The sequence below is a fragment of the Chlorocebus sabaeus genome, chromosome 9 (genome assembly GCF_047675955.1).
Source record: "Chlorocebus sabaeus isolate Y175 chromosome 9, mChlSab1.0.hap1, whole genome shotgun sequence".
NCBI classification, from domain to species: domain Eukaryota; kingdom Metazoa; phylum Chordata; class Mammalia; order Primates; family Cercopithecidae; genus Chlorocebus; species Chlorocebus sabaeus.
The window spans coordinates 12336348-12362892 of record NC_132912.1 but is presented as its reverse complement, the minus strand read 5'-3'; the positions used below and the strand labels follow the sequence as shown (position 1 = coordinate 12362892).

General features: G+C 44.6%; 1 protein-coding gene across 2 annotated transcripts in view; it reads left to right on the top strand.

Moving 5' to 3' along the window:
* Positions 1-26545, top strand: part of NUDT5 (nudix hydrolase 5) — a 28429-nt gene that overhangs the window by 1222 nt on the left and 662 nt on the right. Inside the window, exons 2-9 of one of the 2 annotated variants that reach the window (XM_008002263.3) lie at positions 8360-8463; positions 9736-9803; positions 15564-15613; positions 16784-16891; positions 21002-21097; positions 21954-22055; positions 23884-23892; positions 24022-24075. In XM_008002263.3, coding sequence (XP_008000454.1) covers positions 8401-8463; positions 9736-9803; positions 15564-15613; positions 16784-16891; positions 21002-21097; positions 21954-22055; positions 23884-23892; positions 24022-24075 — 550 coding nt within the window. In that variant the 5' untranslated portion in view covers positions 8360-8400. Of the gene's footprint in view, positions 1-2321; positions 2380-5276; positions 5418-8359; positions 8464-9735; positions 9804-15563; positions 15614-16783; positions 16892-21001; positions 21098-21953; positions 22142-23883; positions 23893-24021; positions 24076-26545 lie in introns of those variants that run through there. The other variant, XM_073018722.1, reaches the window with a different exon arrangement.

Here is a 26545-nt window from a genome sequence, read left to right as displayed (position 1 = left end):
GCCCCACAGACTGCAGGCCTCTTCAGAAGGGTATTCCTTAGAATAATAAACAGAATTATCTGCGTATTTTGAGTTAGAAACTTTTCCCCCCAGGAATATATACATTGTTTTAGGTTTTGTTTTGTTTTTCTCAAAAATGTTACTGGCTAAATGGCTAGTTGGAAGCAGTGCTTTAAAGAATAACATTTTCAAAGCAGAGGTAAATAGATTATAATATTGCAGAGTATGTTGGTGGGGGTTGGACAGTAATGGTTCATTTATGCTTTGATCTGGAATTATGCAGTCTTTTCTGTTTTGAGGGAGGGAAGCAATATTGTATATATGTCTGGAGGGTGGTGGCCGAAAGACTTAATGGCAGGCAGGAGCGGTCGCTCAAATAATTGTTTTGATTTGACTTAGAAAGTAAAAAATTGCAGCGGAAGGAGATGTCAGCATCATTGGGGGATTTATTTAGGTCAGATGTTTTCTAATGAAGATAGGAATAAATGTACGGAAGAAAACAGATCCCGGGAACTCCTGCGAGGAGCAGTACTTTAACAGCCGAAGAAACATTTGAGCGTGGGCCGGTTGCGGTGCCTCATCCCTGTAATCCCAGCACTCTGGGAGGCCGAGGCGGGTGCATCACCTGAGGTTAGGAGTTTGTCCAGCCTGGCCAACATGGCGAAACCCCGTCCCTACTAAAATTACGAAAATTAGGCGGGCGTGTTGGCGCATGCCTGTAGTCCCTGCTAGTCGGTAGGCTGCAGCAGGAGAATCCCTTGAATCCGGGAGGCGGACGTTGCGATGAGCCGAAATCGTGCCACTGCACTCCAGCCTGGCAACAGAGCAAGACTCTGTCTCGGGGAAAAAAAAAAAAAAAAGAGTGTAGAGGTTAAGGCAGTTGCAAAGCTTTAATATAGAATTGCAGTTGTGTGTAGAAAAGCAGCTAAGTTTGTAAGCTTAAATATATAGATACTACAGGGAAGGAATTTTTATAAATATACCTTTTATTCAGGCTGTATACTTTAGAAGTGTGTTCAATGACTTTTTAGTATTACAGTTGGTTTTAAGTAACTTGTTACACATTTAACTAGCATCAAATAAACTGACATTATAAATACGAGATGCTCAAATACTTTGAATGGATACAGCTAAATAAGCGTTCCGTGTATTTTAACCACTGTGATTGTCCTCACTAAGCCATGAAGTCATTGTATTCATCAAGTTTCTCCAATAAAACCTTTCAACAGTGGAAATAGTTGCTTTTCCTCCTGCATGCTGAAAAGTCAGTAATCATGTGATTATGGAGGAGGAGATTTATTGTGCAATTCCTAATGAAATAATGAAAAACCACATTTCCTTCTCTGAATCCATAGCATGACTAATCATCCTAGATTAATATTTTCACCTGTCTGCCGGTTTTCTTCACCTGGATGTCTGCCATCATCTCAAACATAGTGTGTACAGATTTGAGGCCTGCATCCCCCTTTTTTTCTTCCGATGTCCCAGTCTCCCTTCAAACCATCTTCATGGAAATTAAATGTCACCTTGCCACTGCCACCACTCTACTCCAGACCTGTTATGTCCTGCCTGGACTATTATAAGTGGTTCTTTACAGTCTCGTTACTATACATCTGTAACCAATTCACCTTCCCAAGGGTCATTACAGTCAGTTCACTGTTGCTCAACCAGAATTAAACGTGAGGATTATAAACCACCTGGTAAATGATTGCTGGAGATCACCAAGTGGCATAATTTCAGTAAATATTAATTCCTCCCTGCCCACCCCACTGCCACACCTGAAGAGAATGAAAAAAAAAAAAAACAAACCCATAAGTGAATTCAATTGTGGGTACCCAAATTTTTTTTACTGCAAATGGCACAAAAGAAGGATACATCAGAATATTATCCTTTTTTTTCTTGACACAGTCTCGCTCTGTCGCCCAGGCTGAAATGCAGTGGTGCAGTCTTGGCTCACTGCAACCGCTGCCTGCTGGGTTCAGGCTTTTCTTGTGCCTCAGTCTGCTGAGTAGCTGGGACTACTGGCGTGTGCCACCTCACCCAGCTAATTTTTTGTATTTTTAGCAGAGACGGGGGCGGGGGGGTTCACTATATTGGTCAGGCTCGAACTCCTGACCTCAAGTGATCCACCCGCCTTGGCCTCCCAAAGTGCTGGGATTACAGGCATGAGCCACCGAGCCCGGCCAGAATATTATCTTTTAAAAATATAATTTAAAAAATTTTAACTATGACCAAAATTATTAAATATAACTACAAATTATTTGACTCTTTGTTCCTTCTAAATCAAGTGACTTTTCTTTGTAATTTTTCTGCCAGAGTATAGATTGCCACTTTAGACATGCCCAATTTGATGCTTGACTTTAACAAGACAATCATAAAGTAAGTTATTACTGCAAAAAAAAATTAATCCTCTCTTAGTTTCTTTTTTGGTTTTTGTTGTTGTTGTTGTTTTGGGTTTTTTTTTTTTTTTTTGGAGACAGACTCTCACTCTGTCACCATGCTGGAATGCAGTGGCATGATCTCGGCTCACTGCAAACTCTGCCTCCCTGGTTTAACTGATTCTCCTGCCTCAGCTTCCCACTTAATTTCTTTCAAAGTGCCTGGTTGATTTCTGTATTCAATTATTAAACTGTTCCAACTGCCTAACGACCCTCTTTGTCAATCAGGAGTTTTGCTTATGATGTGGGCTCCTGCATCTTGTATTTGGTTGAGTATTGTTGATATTAACAATATTCATCTTTATCAGGGAGAGACTAGTCAACATATAATTTCTTGTTAGGATTTTTGCTTCACTTTGCAGCCTCAACAGATGGCAGGGATTCAGGTACAGTGATTGAATAATGAGCCTCGGTGCCAGCTGCACAACCAGACTTTTCAGTTCATGGTTTAACTTCTGGAATCTAAACTCCCACTTAACTCTTTATGCAGCTGTTGTTACTAATACTGGCATACTGAAGTTGGTGAAAAATTAATCACTTCCTCCCTTTCAGTAGAGGGCTGTACTTGCTGCGTAACCCCAAAATTAGTTTATTTGGTGTTTTTTGTTTGTTTGTTTTTTACATGGGGTCTCACTATGTTTCCTAGGGTCATCTCGAATTCCTGAGCTCACGCGATCCTCCCACCTCAGCCTCTATGAGTAGCCAGGACTATAGGCACATACAATGTATGGCACTGGCCCCCAAAACTACCTCATATCACAACAGTAATTTGTGCCATGCCAGTTGGCTTTGTGTGCTTTGTTGGCCTGCAGTTTTGGGGGGCAGAGATCCAATCAAATCTGTGTATGGCCTTAGAAATGTGTTCGCAAAGCATCATCGTTATATGTGGAGTTGTTTTGGGAATTTTTTGGTGGTGGTGGTTTTTCCTTTGTTGTTGTTTTTGTTTTTGTTTTGAGACGAAGTCTCGCCCAGGCTGGAGTGGTGCAGTGGTGGATCTTGGCTCACTGCAAACTCCACCTCCCGGGTTCAAGCCATTCTCCTGCCTGAGCCTGCTGAGTAGCTGGGACCACGAGCGCCCGCCACCGCGCCCAGCTAATTTTTGTATTTTTAGTAGAGGTGGGGTTTCACCGTGTTAGCCAGATGGTCTCCATCTCCTGACCACGTGATCCGCCTGCCTCGGCCTCCCAAAGTGCTGGGATTACAGGCGTGAGCCTCTGCACCCAGCTTTTCCTTTGTTTTTTAAAGGAGGAGGTGGAGGAGGAGCTTGAGAACCACAGGGCTTGCCATACACTCAACATTTCTCACCCTTTCCCCCGTGTCTCTGCCTTTGTTCACGTGGTGTCTTCTAGTTGGAATGCTTTCCCTGCACTCTTAGTCTCTAAGCCATGTCTTCACATCAAACTATCTTTTAAAAATCTTGCCGTGGCCAGGCACGGTGGCTCACGCCTGTAATCCCAGTACTTTGGGAAGCTGAGGTGGGCGGATCACGACATCAGGAGGTTGAGACCATCTTGGCTAACATGGTGAAACCCCGTCTCTACTAAAAATACAAAAAATTAGCCAGGCGAGGTGGCGGGCACCTGTAGTACCAGCTACTCGGGAGGCTGAGGCAGGAGAATGGCGTGAACCCGGGAGGTGGAGCCTGCAGTGAGCTGAGATCGCACCACTGCACTCCAGCCTGGGTGACAGTGCGAGACTCCTTCTCAAAAAAAAAAAAAAAAAAAAAAATCTTGCCTGGGTGCAGTGGCTCAACCCTATAATCCCAGTGCTTTGGGAGGCTGAGGCGGGTGGATCACCTGAGGTCAGGAGTTCAAAACCAGCCTGGCCAATATGGTGAAACCCTGTCTCTGCTAAAAATACAAAAATCAGCCAGGTGTGGTGGCGCAGGCCTGTAATCCCAGCTGTTCGGGAGGCTGAGGCAGGAGAATTGATTGAACCCGGGAGGTGGAGGTTGCTGTGAGCCGAGATCGCGCCATTGCACTCCAGCCTGGGTGTTGCATCGAGACTCTGTCTGAAAAAAAAAAAAAGAGAGAGACTTTATCATTTTCCTCACTGCCTCCCAAGTGGATGTTTGTGTCCCTCCTCTAAAACACTGTGGTATGGTGGTGTCTATGAGGCAGGTCTTTGCCCCAGATGTACTTGCTAAACTGTAACATGCTCAAGGGCAAGCATAGTGGTCAGTGTGCACTGAGTTTCTACACAGATGTTTCCACTGCTGGCGCTCTCAAAGCTAGTCAGAGACTTCTGCCTGCCACTGTGCAAGGCGTCTAAAAATCTTACAGCATTTCCCCTCATTAATGGGTTTTTTGTGTGTGTGCTCAGGAGAATTGCACATCCAGTGTTCAAACTGAACTGAGTTAAAACGATTTATGAGAATTAAAACAGCTTGTGACTTTAAAGACTAAGGACAATCATAAGTGATATTGTAGAACACTCCACATCGTGTACATGTATATTTTTCATACCATACACATACTGGCAATATGCAAATGACCTTAAATTCTAACTAATGAAGTGGATAAAATGTATATCAAAGTTTGCTTTTAAATCTTGAAATAGCGTTGAGTCCGTTAAGGCAAACTCCGTTGCAGTGGTGGAGACGCTGGCGTACGAAGCATGGGATTTAAACCTCATTTCTCGTTCTTTCTGCAGCATGTTGCTGGTAGTAACTAGCCCCCGACTGGCACTGTTTGGCTTCTGCTTTTGAAATGGTGCTAAAAACAAGATTCCTTTTCTGTGTCTTAAAATTTCTGAGGTACTCTTATAGTCCTTCTGAAATGTTTGGGAATCTCATAGTAAAGAATATACTTTTGAATTTGCACATTTTTGTCATTACAGAATCCGTGGATTGCTGCACAATACCATTTCCCTTTGAGGCTGATGCATTCCAAAGAAATACTCTTTATTAGTGGCCAGGCGCAGTGGCTCACGCTTGTAATCCCAGCACTTTGGGAGGCTGAGGCGGGCGGATCACTTGAGGTCAGGAGTTCGAGGCCAGCCTGCCCAACATGGCGAAATCCCATCTCTACTAAAATAAAAATCAGCTGGGCGCAGTGGTGGGCGCCTGTAATCCCAGCTAATCAGGAGGCTGAGGCAGGAGAATCGCTTGACTCTGGGAGGCAGAGGTTGCAGTGAGCCAAGATCACGCCATTGCACTCCGACCTGGGCGACAAGAACGAAACTCCATCTCAAAAAAAAAAAAAAAAAAAGTTTACCTAATAAATTATCATCGTGGTACTTTCAAAGGAAAAAGTGCCTGTTTTCTTAGTAGGGCTGCAGGTTTCAATATGCTAAATGACTGTCTCTAAATATTTAAACTTCTACCTGGCTTACTTCCTTATTACCTTCAGGTCTCCATTCTGAAGTCACCAAATTCAACAGGCCTTGCCTGATCACTCCATGTAGATTACTCTTTCCATCTTCCCCACACTTCTCATCCTTTTTAATCTTTCTCATGAAACGCTGAGTCACTTGACATAAATTTTTGTTCTTCCTCACTGTTTCTCCTTTCTCCTCACTAGCAAGTGAGGTCCAGGAGGGAGGGATCTTTGTCCCACTCACTGCCACTTTTTTTTTTTTTTAAGACGGAGTCTCACTCTGTCACCAGCCTGGAGTGCAGTGGCGTGATCTCAGCTCACTACAACCTCTGCCTTCCAGGTTCAAGCCATTCTCCTCCCTCAGCCTTCCCAGTAGCTGGGGCTACAGGTGCACCCCACCACGCCCAGCTAATCTTATATTTTTAGTAGAGATGGTTTCACCGTGTTGGCCAGGATGGTCTCCATCTCTTGACCTCGTGATCCACCTGCCTTGGCCTCCCAAAGTGCTCTTGATTACAGGTGTGACGCGTGAGCCACCGTGCCCGGCCTCACCGCCACTCTTCTAACGCGTCATCTCACCTTTCACAGGTTGGCCACAGGGGACTCAGCCAGGTTACCTGTGATAGTCAGTCAGATACTTGATTTGTAAAGGCACTTGATGAATATCCATACAGTTAGTTTGTTATCGATTGTATTTTAGGATAGGGAAGCTTGCTGTCTCGGGTACACATTGAAGATCAGATGGGTAGTACGATTACTTTGAGTGCTAGAAGAAACAAAGAGCAGACTCACTTTTTCTTCTAAGACAGTTGGGAAGAGAGTTGATGCTGGGTGGACTATATTTTCCTTGAAGCTGAAGTTAGGTGGCATAGATTAGAGAACCGTGGATCTCGGTTCTTGCCGAGTGGTGTGATCTCGGCTCACTGCAACCCGAAACTCCTGGGTCCGAGTCACCCTCCTGCCTTAGCTTCCTGAGTAGCTGGGACTACAGGTGCCCACCACCATGCCTGATGTTACCCAGGCTGGTCTCAGACTCTTCGCCTCCCAAAGGGCTAGGATTACAGGTGTGAGCCACTGTGCCTAGTCTAAGTAACAGTTCTTAAACAACAGAGAAAACACAGGGGAGGAAATTAACAGTGAAGTCATTCAAGAAAAATTCCCTGTAAAGAAGCATAGTAAGAAGTTTCCAGATGGAAAGGACCCACTTGACTTCTCAGTACAATAACATGAACATGAAAGTGTGACTAACTACAAGCTTCCAGAGGAGGAAAACAGAGGACATGGCAAAAAGATGAAGAATAAGAATAGCTTTGGACTTCTTAACAGCAGCATCAGAAGCAAGACAGCTAAGCAATGCCTTCCAGTTTCATAGAAAATTGGCTTTGGGCCTATAATTCTATATACAGCTGAATTATCAACCATGTGGGTAACAAAAAAAGACTTTGGCCTTCGGACAGGCCGGGTCCAAAAATGAAGGAATAAAGAAAGAGGAAATAATAATATATAATAAATGGGATAAGGGCCTGCTCTATTTGTAACAGAACTTGTAGTACTACCCGATCCTTTCTCTGCAACTATGACTTTGATACCTGCCGAAACTTAAAAGTAACTGGGGAGGTGAGGACAGTGGCTCATGCCTGTAATCCCAGCACTCTGGGACACCGAGGCGGGAGGAGGATCGCTTGAGCCCAGAAGTCTGAGACCAGCCTGCAAAACATAGTGAGACCCCACCTCTACCAACAGTTTAAAAAATTAGTTGGCTGTGGTAGCATGCACCTGTAATCCCGGCTACTCAGGAGGCCGAGATGCAAGGAGCACTTGAACTTGGGAGGTAGAGGCTACAGTGAGCCATGATTTCGCCACTGCACTCCAACCTGTACAACAGAATGAGACCTTACATCTCAAAAAATAAGTAAAGTTAGGTGTAAAGGATGGATAAAAGACTGAGAGGTGGACATGGAGAGTGATAAAGAATCTTTCTGCTGTCTTCCCTTGGAAAGAATTTAAGATTCGGAGTCAGAAAAATCAGGCTGGGCGTGGTGGCTCACGCCTGTAATCCCAGCACTTTGGGAGGCCAAGGAGGGCAGATCACTTGAGGTCAGGAGGTCGAGACCAGCATGGCCAACGTGGTGAAACCCCATCTCTACTAAAAATATAAAAATTATCCAGGCGTGGTGACCTACGCCTGTAGTCCCAGCTACTCGGGCTGAGGCACGAGAATCGCTTGAACCCAGGAGGCAGAGGTTGCAGTAAGCTGAGATCTTGCCACTGCACTCCAGCCTGGGCGACAGAGTGAGACTCTCAAAAAAAAAAAAGAAAAAAGAAAAATCTGATGAAGAACATCGACCTCTGAGTGCCTAGAACAGGCACGGCAGGAACTTGGCTGGTGTGGCTGAGTGTGACTGGGACTGCTGTCACTTCCTGCCTTATCCCCAGGCCTCCCTGTTCACGTTTCCACTTGTGACAGTTCCCTCAGATACTAAGACAGGCAGCGTTGATGGTAGATGAATTTTTTGCTATTTAAATACTTTGACTAGTGGCCTGGGGATTAATGTTTAATTCAGAAAAATAATTTTAGCCTAAACAAATCTCGTTATCTTGCAGGGTGAACTTCTCACCTGAGGGCTGTAAAGACTGGTTTGAAAATGGAGAGCCAAGAACCAACGGAATCTTCTCAGAATGGCAAACAATATATTATTTCAGAGGAGGTATAACTTGGTTTTCACTTTCCTTTCCCTCCCCCACATAAATCTGAGTTTAATACAAATACATAGGCTGTTTGTGGTTACAAATGGTGGTTTTTCATTCTTGAAGAAGGTCATGAAGATTTTTCCTACTCCCTTTTTTGGGCTCAGGCACATTTTGCTCTTGTGTGGGAGGAGTAGTAGGTGTGTATATTAGTGAAATTGAGACTCTAGGTAGATTTGGGCTCCTGGCAGAAAAATTCTTAATCCTTACTGTGTTTCCCTAGATAGAAGAAGAAAGAATATATGCAGTTGAGGACTCAGATATTTCATATGTAGTTGTCACAACTTGGCTGTTTATGGTCGCAACATGAGTGTTTAAGAACAATGAAAACCTACGTTGTTAATTGTAGTCTAAATTCCAATGAGTTCTAGAACCAATGTATGTCTGTGTGTTATTCAATTTAGCTTTAAAAGTCTTTTCCTGCAGGAACCATTGCAGTGGATAAATTTTAAATCCTTCATCTTGGAACTCTGATCTTGACACCTTTCTGGAATTCCTTTTGATTTAAAATCTTTCCGTGTTGTCTGTGAACAGATCTGCTGAGAATTATTAGGTTGCTGCTGGCAAGAAGTGAAAGATAGGATAGTAGGAAAAAGGTTACTGCTTTATACGCAGTGACGCTTTCCTCCCAGTTCAGTATAGTGCCATAGGTAAGTTAGTCTTCAACACCAGAACTCCCCAATGTCTAGGCAGAAGGAACCTGGGGTGTCCGCCTGCGGTTGGGTGGGAAACCCGTGTGTCATGATAGGAGATCCAATCCCGGACCTTGTTTCCCCACAGTCCGCCTTCCTGTGTCATCACTGACAGGAAAATACCAGTGTCTAGAGATGGCCGTTTCTACATACTAAACTCACCTGTGTTGTATGCACCCAGGTCAGGGGACAGACCATCAACAGCGTCCCAGGAGACCCTCACCCTATGTGCTCCCTTCCGGTTACCTCCATGCCCCACCCTCGCCACCAACTCCCGGAAGTTTTTAGACTGTCATTTCTTTTCACCTGTTACTACTAACCCCAAGAAATTTCAAAAAGAAGCAGAAAGGCCCTTTAAAAAAAACTAACCCTGAATACCTACCTACTCTGAACTGAAAAACGTGCCCGCAAGTTATTGGGAAGGAAACATGATTATTGGGAGTCTGGGGAAGGACAGAGGAAATGTGAAAGAAAAAACCCTTTTAGATAAAAACAACTTGGTTTGAAGGTTTCCCAACTTATTATCTGATATCCTTTTAGTTAATTTCAGAAGGAAAATGGGTCAAGCTTGAAAAAACAACGTACATGGATCCTACTGGTAAAACTAGGTAAACTTTTTTTTTCTTATAAAATGTCCATTATTTGGGTTCTCAGGTTATCCGTTGAGTGTTTTACATAAACTTTGATGTTTTCTTTTTTGTAAACTGTTTTAAATAAAGAATCTAATTTAGCTGTTTTTCCGGTGTTAGGATGTTTGGATCATTTATAATTGCTGAATAAAATTGGGTTGTAAATGTGTTACAATAACTAATCAGAAAACTATTTTAATACCATTCTCCCTAAGTAGACAAGTATAGACCTAAAACTTTTGGGCCAAACCTAATTTAAGCTGATAAGGCGACAGAATAATTAACAGTACATGTTGCTTCCTTCTAGTACAATCAGTTTTTAATTTCTAAATTAGAAGAAATAAAGAGAAAACAACAACATTGCTAATTTTGAGGTATGTGCGCCTGCCTCATGGAAATGTAAATCAGGAAAAAACATTTTGTATACCCTATTTCATAATATGTATCAATAGCCCTAAAAATATTGTACCCTTTGACCTAGTAATCCCAGTTTTAACAAAGTGTTAAGGGCCAGGTATGGTGGCTCACGCCTGTAATCCCAGCACTTTGGGAGGCCAAGCAGGGGTGCGAATCGGTTGAGGTCAGGAGTTCAAGACCAGCCTAGACAGCATGGCAAAACCCCATCTCTACTAAAAATACACAAATTAGCTGGGCGTGGTAGCATACACCTGTAATCCCAGCTACTTGGGAGGCTGAGGCAGGAGAATTGCTTGAACCCGGGAGGTGGAAGTTGCAGTGAGCTGAGATCGCACCATAGCACTCCAGCCTGGGTGACAGACTGAGACTCTGCCTCAAAAAAAAAAAAAAAAAAAAACCAACAGCAAAAGAAAGTATTAAGTAAATTAGTATTCAGAATTAAATTTATGTATAGAAAATGTTCACCAAAAATTTAAAAGACAGAAAAACTGAAAGCAACCTAAATATCTTAAAAATAGGAAATGAATTGTTATAGCGTATTATCTTGGTAAAATCTCTGCAGCTGTCTAAAAAGCAGATTCTGAAGGCAACCTAGCAATACGGGAAAACTTCCTAAGTTGATAACAAAGTAGCAAAGTGTGTATATGCTTTTCAAACTCTGCCAAATAATGTGTAAGAAAAAGCCGGAAGGAAAACTAGCACAATGAGAAAAAAGCTATGTGGTTAACCCTTTTTCTTTTACTTTCCAGATTTTTACATAGTAATCTTTTGATACGGTAAACTCTCAGAAGAAAATAGTGTGAAAATAAATTTTTTACTTAGTGAACTATAAAAAGGAGCACAACAGAATGAGAACGAAATTTAGTAACCAGATCACATGATACAAATCCATCAATATGAAAACTCCATTTGCAAAGTGATCCAGTAAGAGTACATGGTTTCCTTGTGATGAAATAGATCAAGATGCAAATACGTGGACTTGCCAGTAAACAACTTTGATGATATCTGTCTACTGAACTAGCGAAGGCCTTTTGTAGGAGAGCTGTGGGGAACATATTAAGAGATAGATAGCACTGTTGAATTAAAACCAGCAGTAAGAAAGCTAAACACAGTATGATCCATCGACCATGCAAGACTGTAACTCTTCACTTAAAATGCCAAGTGAGTTTGATATGGAAAACTAAATGTATGAAATAAGTAGGGCCCAAACCCAATACAGAAATGTGGCAAGGCCCAAGTCTTAGGGAGCACCGTATGTTCAAATGTATTTTTATTTGTGAAACTATAGAGAGGTTGGAACCCAATGTATAGTGATACAGTTTGGTTCTCTTTTTCCTATCAAATTAAGTTTATAACACAAAACATAGCCCTCAACTCTAATGAGTCTAAACATGTATTTGAGGCCAGGCGCAGTGGCTCACGCCTGTAATCCCAGCACTTTGGGAGGCCAAGGTAGGTGGATCACTTAAGGTCAGGAGTTCGAGACCAGCCTGGCCAACGTGGTGAAACCCCCATCTCTACTAAAAATGCAAAAATTAGCCGGACGTGGTGGCACATACCTCTAATCCCAGCTACTCAGGCAAGACTGAGACGGGAGAATTGCTTGAGCCCAGGAGGTGGTGTTTGCAGTGAGCCGAGATCGCACCACTGCACTCCAACCTGGGCGACAGAGTGAGACTCTATCTCAAAAAAAAAAAAAAAAAAAAAAAAAAAAAAAAAAGATGTATTCGCACCAGCTTATCTCTTCGCCTGACTGGTCTTCTGCCCTTCCTGCATTTCCTAATCAGGGATGTACATCAGAATCACATGAGGACTTTTCTGAAAATAGGATGAAGTCTCACTTCCAGAATATCCGTTTCAGTAGATTGGGAATAGGCTGTAAAATCCACCAAACTACCATATTTATAGCATGGTCATGTCCATTCTTGCATACATAGGTTTTTTTTCCTGGCCTCTGGAGAGGACTTACGTAAAGCACTAATATCTCATACCAGAATGTCACCCTTTGAAGAATTAATCTTTGTACTTTCCAGTATGCCACGATGTACAAGTTATAGGATGTGTTATCTCTGACCGGATATAAAAGCCTGTGTGTACAGGTTGAGCAGCCCTAATCTGAAAATCTGAAATTCAAAATTCTGCAAAATTCAAAACCTTTTCAGTGCCAACCTGATGCCCCAGGTGGAGAATTCCACACCTGAATGCATGTGACAGGCTCAGTCAAAACACAGGCATACAGCACAGGCATTCAGTGTCCCCCCCGGGGAAAAGGGACCCTCCCCTTCAGCTCTGCTATCTCCTTTTATTTTTATTTTTTATTTAATTTTTCTGAGACATAGTCTTGCTCTGTTGCCCAGGCTACAGTGCGGTGGTGTGGTCTCAGCTCACTGCAACCTCTGCCTCCCTGGTTCAAGCGATTCTCCTGTCTCAGCCACTCAAGTAGCTGGGACTAGAGGTGTGTGCCACCACACCTGGCTAATTTTTGTATTTTTAGTAGAGACAGGGTTGTTGGCCAGGATGGTCTCAAACTCTTGACCTCAGGTGATCCACCCACCTTGGCCTCCCAAAGTGCTAGGACTACAGGCATGAGCTACCGCCTCCGGCCATATCCTTTATTTTTAAAATTTATTTAATTTTGATTTTTTTTAGTAGAGACAGAGTCTCACTGTGTTGTCCAGACTGGTCTCGAACCCCTGAACTCAAGCAGTCCTCTTACCTTGGCCTCCCAAAGTGCTGGGGTTTCAGGCATGAGCCACCACACCCGGCCCGATATATCCTTTGTACGCACACAGCAGCTTCCCTCCGTGGGCACGCCCACAGAGGGTCATGAAATGGCATGTGTGCAGGCCGAACGCCCCAGCAGCGGTTTCCCGGCAGCACGCTCCACAGGGCTGAGGCCTACGTGCATGACTCACTGTGGGGTCCTTTTGCTTATTTTCTGCTCTGTGGGGTAAAGGTACTGTTGAAAATGTCAAAAAGGCCTGCATAAGACCCAGAGGGTAAGGCAAATATTTCAAAATCTGAAAAACCAAACTCTGAAACACTTGCAGCCCCTCAATTTCAGGTAAGGAATTCTCAACCTGTCCAGCTGTCACTTGGTGTCTGTCGGGGTTAGTTCCAGGACCCCGCTGTAGATACCAAAATCCACAGATGCTCAAGTCCCTGGTGTGACATTGCATATATTCAATGTGTATTTGCCTATAACGTACGCACATCCTCCCATGTACTTCATCTTTAGAGAAATCACAGCACCTAATACATTGCAAATGCTGTGTAAACAGTTGTTGTACTCTATTGCTTAGGGAATAAACGCAAGAAAAAGCGTGGACATGTTCAATATAGATCCATTTTTTTCCGAAATATTTTCAATCTGTGGTTGATTGAATTCACGAATGTGGAACCCACGGATATAGAGGACCGAGTCTAAGAGAGAAAATAGCAGCTAGAGAATCCTGTGTTCCACCATCTCATTCATGAAAGGGGATGTGGGGTTGATTTTAGAAATATAAAAATATTCCAGTAGTGTGTGTCTTTATTGACATTGAAGACAGTGCTGAAGTCACCCCCGTGACCCTCCCGCCTCTCGTGTTGGTGAACTAGAGGGAGGAAGGCCAGCAGGCTCTCCTGTAACAAAGGAGACTAGGAATAGGATGATCTCACTGGAAGCAGAATCCTAAAGCTAGAAGAGGTTTCGGAGGTAACATACTCCTTCCTGCTTTTTACAAAGGAGAGAAGAGTCTCCAGGAGGCTGGCGCTCTGGGCCCAGCTGGTAGGCAGGCAGAGACTAAGAGCGGACTTCCAGCCAGGTGCGCATCTCACAGGCCCTCTACAGTTGTTGGAGCTCTCACGGGGCAGTCTTGTTTCACGATTTCTTATCAATGCATTTCTGTTTTATCACTCGTGATTTACGGCTCGTTACTGCTTATTTCCTTCACCTTAACCACGATAATGATGCTCCTCTTTTTGTTTCCCTTATTCCTAGTGTTTGGGATGGGACCTTCAGTGCTTTTCCCAGCACTGTCTTCTTCAGTCTTTAGGACTAACCTTAGGAGGCAGCAGAGAGAGCTATGCCAAAAGGTGTTTCATCTCTTGCAATCTGTATGATTTACTTACCAGCATTGCTTGTTGGTCAGCTCCTTGCTACTAACAGGAATGTTGGGCGGCTGTGAGTTGTCATAGAAGTCTGTTTGATTTTCCTGTGTTCATTTCGACATATTTGCCCTGCAGAATTTGGGTACGATGCTGAAAGACCTACAATTTCCAGACAGTCTTTTTGTTTTGTTTTTTTAAAAGCAGATTAAATATTTGAACAATTTTAATGGAAATATGACAAGGTCCCAATTTTAAGGACAGCCAGATAGAAAGCATGAGCAGGAGTGTTCTTCCGAGGAGGGTATCTTGGAACTCTTACTATTGAGATACAGGTGGTAACTCCTTTGTATCCCAAGCCCCAGAGCCACCCACATGTCTCACTTCCTTTAAAAGAGATCCTAAAATTGTTTGCTTCTCCACTCCGGTCTCTTACCATTGCTTTTTCTACTGTAGGGAGGAGAGAGTGAAGGGGGAATGTTCCTTTTATGCCTCACCCCTTTAAGCTGCATAATTGATTCAGTAACTGGGCTTACTGTTCAACTGGGCCCCGTGTTCCAAGGCCAGAAGGTAGAATAGCACGGATGCTACCCAGAAACTGAGTTGGGTACCAGTCAGAAACCAGTAGCCCAACAGGAACAAAGCTATACAAGAGAGCAGGACTGTACTGTTAGCCCACTTTTTCTAGATAAGATCTCACACTTGCCTACATTGAATAATTCTTCCATTAATAAATGGGAAGGTTCTTCCTTCTTAAATTGTGTATTTTAGGTCACATATTTTAAAAAGCGAAATGATAGAAAAATCTCAATAGTTCACGTTGTCCACAGTAGCTTTTGTTCTTAGAGACAGGGCGAGCCTTTTCCTACAGCTTCATTTGCATTACCTGCTTATTAATCCATCACTGGCTGTGCTCTTTGCCCAGAGACATAGGATCCAAACTAAAATGTTCTGAGAAAGCGGCAGCTCACATGCTCAGCAGGCTTTCTGTTTCTGGGGCACCCAGAGGGTGAGGTGTAGGGTGGCAAGAGTTTTCACTGTTAATTTTCAGAAGCTATAGGAAAGCAGAATTAGCTTTTTTAATGCAGACCTTTATTGCTGTGGTCTTCTTGACCAATATCATGAGTACATTTGCATGCATTGAATTTAAGACGTTCTGGTTGTACACAGAAAACCTAAGAAAATTCTCCTCTTTAGCACTAACGACTTTTTCTTTCTTCTCTGCCTGAACAGAACTTGGGAATCAGTGAAACGTACAACCAGGAAAGAACAGACTGCGGATGGTAGGAGTGCAAACCTATTCCAACCCTTTAGAACGGAAGTTAGCACTTGTGATCCTAAGAGGGTTTTCATCGGAACCAAGTTAACTCCTATTATGTTGTGTCTTTAAATCTCCTGTTAGTTTTTGCCGTACCATGTAACTAAATTAAGCTTTCTTTATAAGTAACTTCTGGCTTCTGCTATCTAAGCTCAAAACAGTGTTTTGAGGGGAAGTTGTTCTATGTTTATAACTAAATGTAAATCAATGTAGTTTGAAGCCACACACTGTGTCTAGACGTGTTATGACTCTAGAAATCCTTGTGTCCCGTTCGAAGGATCTAGGTGAGAGCCTTTAGTTTGGAAAAGTTACTTGGCACACTTTTATGCTTATGGACCGCTTGCTTTACAGATTGATGAGGACATGGAATTAATCGGGCAAAGCCTGTTCCGTTCACCCTCCCCTCCAGGCATGAATGCCTTGACTGCAAAGAGCCCACAAACAATCCTGAGAATCACTCTGGTGGAGGGGAAGTTGGGCACTAGGCTTTTCTTATTTTTCCATTTGGTTTTGGTTTCCGTTTTTGCTGGAAGCCAACAGTCGCTGTGCTGCAGCTGCTGGCTTCACAGACGGGAAGCTATGTGGAGCCAGGGGACCCTCCTGGGTACTTTGTGTTTTCTGAAACCCACTCGTTTTTGTTTTATGTTTTAATGAAGGCCAAATAACGTGAGAGAAAAGGTCTTTTACTCTAGAACTGGAAAGTCAGTCTTGCTAGCATGTATTGCACACAGTGGAGCTTACTTGATTTCTTGCTCGAAGTTGGCCCAGGAGCACAGGGACGGCTGTGGCCTCACCAGTGGTAGGGCTGCCACGTGCTGGGAAGTGGGTCTGTGGAAGGGTGGTGTAGCTGGCAACCTTACATCCTTGAACCTGTAGGAAGTGTTTCGTTTTAGTTCTGATTTTCATTTTAAGAAACTGACAAACAGGCTTTTTGTTAAAAAAAGAAAGTGTAAACAACATAGAAGTGATTCTTTTTAATTACATTTTTAAAATAGCTTCCAAGATTAACTGCCAGTATTGTAGATTAAAGCAGAGTTTCTTAAAGTCTGGGGTTTTCATTAGCTTGCGCTGAACAAGGTGCTGGCATTGCTGACCTCTCATTAGGGATTTCCTTGGTTCCATTTCCTGGTGACAGGTGTCGCAGTCATCCCCGTGCTGCAGAGAACGCTTCACTATGAGTGTATCGTTCTGGTGAAACAGTTCCGGCCACCAATGGGGGGCTACTGCATAGAGTTCCCTGCAGGTGAGTCACTCAACATCCAATTGCTGCTTAGGGATGTTGGCCTGAACCAGGGGAAAGCCTGAGAATCGCAAAGCTCAGCTCTGCAGTTTTTAATCTGTCCTTGTGGTTTTAAGTAAAACTAAACAATTTCGTAGCGAGGCCCCCAGGACACCCCAACAACCCTCTGAACCCGTGAAGGTGACACAAGGCCACCTCCCACCATCCCACCCTCCTCCTGGCAATGCTGCCTCCAGCCTTTTTTTGTGTGTGTGTGTGAGATGGAGTCTTGCTGTATCACCCAGGCTGGAGTGCGGTGGCGCGATCTCAACTCACTGCAACCTCCGCCTCCTGGGTTCAAGTGATTCTCCTGCCTCAGCCTCCCGAGTAGCTGGGACTACAGGCACATGCCACCACGCCCAGCTAATTTTTTTGTATTTTTAGTAGAGACGGGGTTTCACCGTGTTAGCCAGGATGGTCTCGATCTCCTGACCTCGTGATCTGCCTGCCTTGGCCTCGCAAAGTGCTGGGATTATAGGCGTGAGCCCCCGCACCCGGTCATCTCCAGCCTTTTGAGTAATTGCCCTTCCCCTTTTCAGCTTATTTCATTGTTTGTCATTAGCCATCGGCCCGACAGGAAATTTCCATTGATAAGTAGGCCAGGCTTTTTGTTGTTGTTATTGTTTTTCCTTTTTTGAGATGGAGTCTCTCTCACCCAGGCTGGAGGCAGTGGTATGATCTCAGCTCACTGCAACCTCCGCCTCCTGGGTTCAAGCGATTCTCCTGCCTCAGCCTCCTGAGTAGCTGGGATTACAGGCGTGCATCACCACACCTGGCTAATATTTGTATTTTTAGTAGAGACAGGGTTTCACTGTGTTGCCCAGGCTGGTCTCAAACTCCTGACCTCAGGTGATCCACCCACCTTGGCCCCGCAAAGTGTTGGGATTACAGGCGTGAACCACCGTGCCCAGCCTAGGCCAGGCTCGTAACTCCAAGAAATATGAATGGAGAAGACACTTTGCTCTGCTGTGTGGAAACAGGCCAAGGAGACTCTTCATTTTAGCTAGCATTTTTTTTTCCATTGCACAGTAATTAAAACTCTGAAGAATTTATTGCCCAATATTATTGTAGAACTTTATTGCAATATTCCCATCTAAAGAGATTCAATCTCATCTATTTGTTACTAGTGGCATATGATTATTATTATTATTTTTTTTTTTTTTTGAGACGGAGTCCTGCTCTGTTGTCCAGGCTGCAGTGCGGTGGCACAATCTCAGCTCACTGCAGCCTCCACCTCCCGGGTTCAAGAGATTCTCTTGCCTCAGCTTCCTAGTAGCTGGGATTATAGGCATGAGCCACCACGCCTGGCTAATTTTTGTATATTTAGTAGAGATGGGCTCTCATCATGTTTGCCAGATTGGTCTCAAACTCCTGACCTCAGGTGATCCACCCACCTTGGCCTCTCAAAGTGCTGGGATTATAGGCACCGTGCCCAGCCTCTGTTAGCTCCTATTCCTCCAAATGGACTGGCTATGACTTTATTATTAAAACAACAATAACAACAAAAGCATTATAAAGTAAATAAAATGAAGAGCCTTGGCCTCTCAAAGTGCTGGGATTACAGGCCTAAACTACTGCACCCAGCCAAGGTTTTCTATTTTAAAAGGCCAGCCAGTGGTAACATGGTTAACAACTATCATTTTTCTCATTTCCTCACCATTTTACTGAAGGCTATTTAATTACGTGTTTTGTTTTTTTTTTTTTGAGACAGAGTTTTGCTCTTGTTGCCCAGGCTGGAGTGCAATGGCATGATCTCGGCTCACCACAACCTCCACCTCCCGGGTTCAAGTGATTCTCCTGCCTCAGCCTCCTGAGTAGCTGGGATTACAGGCTTGTGCCACCACGCCTGGCTAATTTTGTATTCTTAGTAGAGACGGGGTTTCTCCATGTTGGTCAGGCTGGTCTCAGCCTCCCAAAGTGCTGTGATTACAGGCCTGAGCCACCACGCCTGGCCGGGCTATTTAATTACTTTTAATATTAACATTAATAATTTATTCTCTGACTTTTTCTTTTTTCTTTGAGATGGGGTCTCTGTTGCTGAGGCTGGTGTGCTCTGGCACCATCACAGCCCATTGCAGCCTCAACCTCCCCGGGCTGAGGTGATCCTTCCACCGCATTTTTTGTATTTTTTGTAAACATGGGGTTTCACCATGTTGCCCAGGCTGATCTCAAATTCCTTGGCTCAAGTGATCTGCGCACCTCAGCTTCCCAAAGTGCTAACATTACAGGAGTGAGCCACCATGCCCAGGCTCTTTTTTTGAGACTATGTCTAGCTCTGTTGTCCAGGCTGGAGTGCAGTGGTACAGTCACAGCTCACTGCAGCCTCGACCTTCTGGGCTCAGTGATCCTCCTGCCTCGGCTTCCTGGGTAGCTGGGTCTGCAGGCGTGCATTACGACATTCGACTAATTTTTAAATTTTGTGTAGAGATGGGCTTTTGCTTGGCGCCCTGGCTGGCTCCAAACTCCTGGCCTCAAGTGATCCTCCTGCCTCAGCCTCCCAAAGTGTTGGGATTATAGGCGTGAGCCACTGCACCCAGCCTGAGTTTTTCTTATCTTTTTTTTTTTTTTTTGAGATGGAGTTTCGCTTTTGTTGCCCAAGCTGGAATGCAGTGGCATGATTTCAGCTCACTGCAACCTCCGCCTAACAGGGTCAAGCAATTCTCCTGCCTCAGCCTCCCGAGTAGCTGGATTACAGGTGCGCACCAGCACACCTGGCTATTTTTTTGTTTTTTAGTAGAGACAGGGTTTCACCATGTTGGCCAGGCTGGTCTCGAACCCCTGACCTCAGGTGATCCACCCACCTCGGCCTCCCAAAGTGCTGGGATTACAAGTGTGATTAGCCTCATTATATTTAATTCCTTTCAGGAAACAAGAGTCTGCATTGCTGCTCCCTTCCTCTTCCTTGGCCTCTCTGTTCACTCCTCACAGTGGCCATGGGAGTCACCTAACGTCCACCAGTTTGCTCCTTTCTGGCCTTTCATTCCTGGGCCTCAGTGTTTTACCGGGAGGAAGACAAGACAGGTGATGCTGACAGCATCCTACATGTAAGGAAGCAGAATATGAACCGGCTTCCTGTGCTGCAGTCACACAGCAAGCTCCCAAGCCTAAGCCAGTTAGCCACCACCAAGTCACATCTCACAGATGCTTCCTGTGCTGTGCAGAGCAGCGTGGAGATGGTCAGGAAGGATCATGAAGGATCTGGGTCTGACTAGGATGACTGGGTGATGCCATCAGAACCTGATTCATCTGCTCAGAGTTATATTCTTTTGCCTTTTTGTTTCTATAAAAATTCCAAGCTGGGCACAGTGGCTTAAGCCTGTAATCCCAGCACTTTGGGAGGCTGAGGTGGGTGAATCACTTGAGGCCAGGAGTTCGAAAGCAGCCTGGCCAACATGGCGAGACTAAAAATGCAAAATTAGCCTCTACGAAAAGTACAAAAATTAGCCAGGCGTGGTGGTGTGTACCTGTGGTCCCAGCTACTCGGGAGGTTGAGGCAGGAGAATCATTTGAACCTGGGAGGCAAGAAGTTGCAGTGACCCAAGATTGCAGCACTGCACTCTGGCCTGTGCGACAGTGAGACTCTATCTTAAAAAAAAAAAAAAGTTCCAATCCTCAGGTTTTTCTGTAAGACCACTTTTCACAGTGCTCTGATACTTCTAACGCAGTGCAGTAGCAGCTGTGTTAGAATGAGGGGTTCAGCCAGGCGCGGTGGCTCACACTTGTAATACCAGAACTTTGGGAGGCCGAGCGGGTAGATCACGATGTCAGGAGTTCAAGACCAACCTGGCCAATATGGTGAGACGCCAATATGGTGAAACCCCGTCTCTACTAAAATTACAAAAAATTAGCCGGGCATGGTGGCAGGTGCCTGTAATCCCAGCTACTCCGGAGGCTGAGGCAGAGAACTGCTTAAACCTGGACAGGCGGAGGTTGCAGTGAGCCGAGATCACACCACTGCACTCCAGCCTGGGCAACAGAGCGAGACACCATCTCAAAAAAAAGAAGAAGAAGAAGAATGAGGGGTTCAAAGAACCGGATTTCCCGCTCCCATCATATCAATGATTGAACTTACAGGTCTCATAGACGACGGTGAAACCCCAGAAGCAGCTGCTCTCCGGGAGCTTGAGGAAGAAACCGGCTACAAAGGGGACGTTGCCGAATGTTCTCCAGGTTGGTATTACTTGAAAATTCACCAAGCAATAGATTCCTCAGTATGGGAAAGGATGGATTATTTGGGTGTTCTTTATGCTCAGAATTAACTGAAGAGAAATCATAGATTAGGACTGGTCACTGAGTGTAAGTGAATCTCCCCACCCAGGAGGAAACTGGAGCCAGAAAGGCCTGAAGTTGGGGGAGAATTAATGAAATTAAATTGCCTTTTGGCTGAGTGCGGTGGCTCACGCCTATATTCCCAGCACTTTAGGAGGCCAAGGCAGGTGGATCACCTGAGGTCACGAGTTCAAGACCAGCCTGGCCAACATGGTAAAGCCCACCCATCTCTACTAAAAATACAAAAATTAGCCAGATGGCACACACCCGTGATCCCAGCTACTCGGGAAACTGAGGCAGGAGAATTACTTGAACCCAGAGGGCAGAGGTTGCAGTCAGCCGAGATCACGCCAGTGTACTCCATCCTGGGCAATAAGAGCAAAGTGAAACTCTGTTTCAAAAGACAAATAAATTGCCTTTGGAATTTCCCACACCCTGAGTTTTATTGCTCACCCACCTCATCCATGTGCTACCCTCATCACTGGAAGATTTTTTGAGTTTGATGCAGTGAAGAGTTTTACAACTTGTCAGTACCATCTAACCCCGCAGACCTAGCAAGCTGGACTCGGGCGCTCTGGGGAGAGTGAGTGTACCCAGATGCTTTGCAGCCTGCAGGTCCGCCTACCAAATGTGAGAACTAGTTTTCCTGCATCACCTCCACATCAGCGCTGAGCTGCGAGACGCATCTTCTTCCTAAGACCGTAGTGAAACAAATGCCAAAGGGACTGACGCATCTGACTGTCCCTTCTCTCCACAGCGGTCTGTATGGACCCAGGCTTGTCAAACTGTACCACACACATCGTGACAGTCACCATTAATGGAGATGATGCCGAAAACGCCAGGCCGAAGCCAAAGCCAGGTATGTGCGCGTCGGCTGTGTTGAAGGTGGTGCGGTTGCATTACGTGTCTTGGAACTTGCTGCTAGTTTGATTTATTAAAAGAATGTAGTCTTTCATAGAAAGAATTGGTCTTTCAAACAGACTTCATCAATATTCTTGTCTCTTCCTAATCATGTATTTTAGCATTTTTCTTTTGCCACTTCACTGATCTTTATGCTTTCTTTGTAAAAAAAAAAAAAAAAAGTTAAATGACATATTTCCCTGTTTTCTATATGAAGTGTATTCCCACTTAGTAAGATGAGCTGCAGGCTTAAATAGTGAACAGTGAGAAACTTAAATCACCCCGGTTTCCGTCTTCACGTGTATGGTAAGAATGGCGTCAGTTCCCCTGTAGTCCCAGCTGCCCTGGAGGGTGAGGCAGGAGGATCACTTAAGCCCAGGAGTTGGAGGAGCTATGATGGCGCCACTCCGTGACAGAATGAGACCATGTCTCTCTTAAAAAAAAAAAAAAAAGGCCTAAGTAATTGTTAAGGGGCAGCAGCTTATTCAGTATTTCTCTTCGCTCTATAATATCCTTAGCAACTTTGGATTCAAAAGCTGTTAATGTCTCTGTCAGTTCTGTGTTGTCTCCCATCCTTTTAAAGGGGGTATTTATAGGTGCACCACAGTAAATCAGTATCCGTGATATTCTTTAATTTCTTATTCTCTTCAGTTGTTCATATTTAAGTTTCAGTATCCCACTGCAACTAATTTTAAGTCTTATTTTTTGCCGGGCACGGTGGCTCACGCCTGTAATCACAATAATTTGGAAGGCTGAGGTGGGCAGATCACTTGAGGTCAGAAGCTCGAGATCAGCCTGGCCAACATGGCGAAACCCCGTCTCTACTGAAAATACAAAAATTAGCTGGGCGTGGTGGTGGGTGCCTGAAGTGCCAGCTACTTGGGAAACTGAGGCACAAGAACCGCTTGAACCCAGGAGGCGGAGGTTGCAGTGAGTCAAGATCCCGTCACTGCGCCACTGCACTCCAGCCCGGGCTACAGAGTGAGACCCTGTCTCCAATAACTAAATAAATAAATAAATCTTAATTTTTGAACTGCACATATAACACACTGTGGAAAAGTTTGGCAGTTCCTCAGAATATTAGATACAGGATTATTATATGATCTGGCATTTCAGCTCCTAAGTCTACACCCAGAAGAACTGAAACAGGGACTCAGACACGTGTGTGCCTGTGTTCATGGCAGCCTCTGTGGAAACAGCCCAAGTGTCTGCCAGCAGATGGATGCGTGCACAAAATGTAATATACACACAAACACACACACACGCTGAAACATGCGGTAACATGATGGGCAAATACTGTGATTCTACTTATGTGAGGTGCCCAGAATAGACAAACTGGTAAGAGGAAGACAGTAGAGTAAGGGCTACTAGGGATGGGGAATTAGTGTTGAGTGGATCCCGAGTTTCTGTTGGGTGTCATGAAAAGTTCTGCAGATGGATACTGGTGGTGGTTGCGCACCATTCTGAATGTTACTCAGTGCCACTGAATTGTACCTTTGTAGTGGTTAAAATGTTTTTATATGTTCTGTATATTTTACCACAATATGGAGATTCATATCTATAAAAAATATACATCTTATCGAATATGCTTTAAATGTTGCCACTTAACATTATGTGGAGAACAATAACTTCATACTGCTCGAGTTTGACAATGTCTATAAATTAAGTGAGCAGAGACCCAGGTTTCTGTGAAATTCTTAAAGCCTTTTTGACGCCTCTTGCATAAAAGTCTTCCCATGTGACCGCTCCAGGCCTTGCTGAAATGTTCTCCTTCTGTTTATTTCCAGGGGATGGAGGTATGTTCCACAGCTCCTCGTGACCGAGTGTGTACGGCTTGTTGTAGTGGTGATGGCTGCAGACAGTTTGAGTTGTTTTGGTAGGCGCTTGACGTTAGCTTGGTTTTCACTTGCACTTTGTCTGTTTAGAATTTGTGGAAGTCATATCTTTACCCAAGAATGACCTGCTGCAGAGACTCCATGGTAAGCATTCTCCAGACCGCCACCCAGCTTTCTCCAGTTTTCCCCGTCCCCATCCCAGCAAATTGGGTACTAAATATAACTCCGTATCTTTCTCTTTTTGATACCACTAAAGTCAAATGCCTGGCAACTTGTAAAACTTGCAGGTGACCACTACTAATTTTCCTTTCTGGGTGGCACAGAATTTGAAAGTAGGAGCAAAGCATTCTGGGTCAAGTGCAAACTTTTGGTAGGGGCTTTTTCTCCTACATAGCGGCCCAAATGACATTCCTGCTGAGTAGCCAAAACGATTCTACACTTTAAACCTTCAATCCATAGTGATGCAAAGGTGTGGGTAGAGAAGCTGTTAGCTTTTCCTCGAGTATGCTAGTATGAGGGACAATCCTTTGTGGAGGCTATATGTTCGAGGAGAAATTGATGATACTCCAACAAATACTTGAGGTATTTCCTGTATACTTGGTGTAATATACTTTTCACATAACACACCAGACTAGCTGTGTGGCCCTTAGAAATCACCGGTCATAGGCTGGGCGCGGTGGCTCACACCTGTAATCCCAGCACTTTGGGAGGCCGAGACGGGCAGATCACAAGGTCAGGAGATCGAGACCATCCTGGCTAACACGGTGAAACCCCATCTCTACTAAAAATACAAAAAACTAGCCGGGTGTGGTGGCGGGCGCCTGTAGTCCCAGCTACTCGGGAGGCTGAGGCAGGAGAATGGTGGGAACCTGGGAGGCGGAGTTTGCAGTGAGCCGAGATTGCGGCACTGCACTCCAGCCTGGGTGACAGAGCGAGGCTCCGTCAAAAAGGAAAAAAAAAAAAAAGAAATCACTGGTCATGGAGATGCATTGTATACTTCCTGGCCACCCATCTTTTAGGGACTTTGTAAACAGTAGGTAAGCTTACGGAGAGAAAACTCCTTTGATAAAACCATGAGAGGAGATACGGTATGGAGACATGGCATGGGCCTTTCAAGGAGCGCCTCCGTACGGGCTGGCAAATCCCTGTCACTCTTCCAGAAAGAAGCAGACACTTTTCATCACGGGAATATTTTATTGGGTATAAGTGTTTTAGGTAATTGACACCTGATTTTTCTACTGTTTTCAAGTGATTACTTCAAATGTGACTTGAAGCATTGTTTGGCCTGAAGCTTGAAGACCAGTTTCTTAAGCTTTTCCCTGAGTGTCAGCGGCTTACAGTTTCACTGAATAAGCAGGGCGCCTGGTTTTGAAATGTCTGTTATTTGTTTGAAAATCTGAGTGTGTCTTTCAAAGGCTGCTGTGATTTATGTGGATAAAATCAGATTTCAGATCCCTCGACAGCTTCCACTCCAGCTTCACCTTTCCAAAAACTAGGTCTAAGGTAGAGGCCACTTCGACAGCTCAAAGCCAGAGTTAGAATAATCATACTGAATAGATACAATAATTTATCTGGCATGTATTTAGAGAAAGGCGTGACAGTCAGTACGAGGCAGCGCAGCTCAGAGTCCCAGGCCCGACTCGGTTTGGGGCTCCGCGGACCACAATTAGCCGTCACGTCAAACAGGTTCCGAAGCCTCGCTCGGCTTTTTTCATCAAACAGGAACAATAACAGCCCCTCCCTTTGAGGAGGTGTGTGGAAAGTAGGGTGACGTAGGCAAGTGTGAAATGCCATGCGGGGTTATCTTTTAGTAGAAGAGTATCCTTTTTTAAAAATGTCTTCCTTCTCCCTTCCACCTTCTTAACTTCCCTTTTGGTCTTAGAAGAGGGAGAAAAAATAGAATGAGTGAGGTAAGTGAGGGGAGGTGGAGAGAGGGCGACTGTGGCTATAAAGGAGGAGGGATAAAAGAACCGAAGTGCCTAGCTTTAGTAGAATCAAAACGTAGTAATAAAACCATTTATTCAACAAGCAACATTTGAGAAGTCGGAAGGAAGGTATTACACTTTAAGATCAGTTTGCTGGCTGGGTGTGGTGGCTCACACCTGTAATCCCAGCATTTTGGGAGGCTGAGGTAGGCTGATCACTTGAGGTCAGGAGCTCCAGACCAGCATGGCCAACATGGTGAAACCCCATCTCTACTAAAAATACAAAAATTAGCCAGGCGTGGTAGTGCATGCTGGTAGTCCCAGCTACTCAGGAGGCTGAGGCAGGAGAATCGCTTGAACCCGGGAGGCGCAGGTTGCAGCGAGCCAAGATCGTGGCACTGTACTGCAGCCTGGTGACAAAGCGAGACTCCATCTCAAAAATATAAAAAATAAATAATAATTTAAAAAAAGATCAGTTTGCCACAGAGTAGCATCTGCCAGTTACTAAGCACCTGCTATGCCCAGGTGAGTAGGACATGCTCCCTGCCTGCAAAGGTCCCCAAGCTTGTTCCCAAACAAGCGGCTAGGAAAACAAGAGGCTGATTTTACATCTGGCAACCTCCATCTGAGTGAAACAGAAATTTTAATGAAAGCCTGTGGTAATAAGGTCCTGAGACCTCATTCTTGGT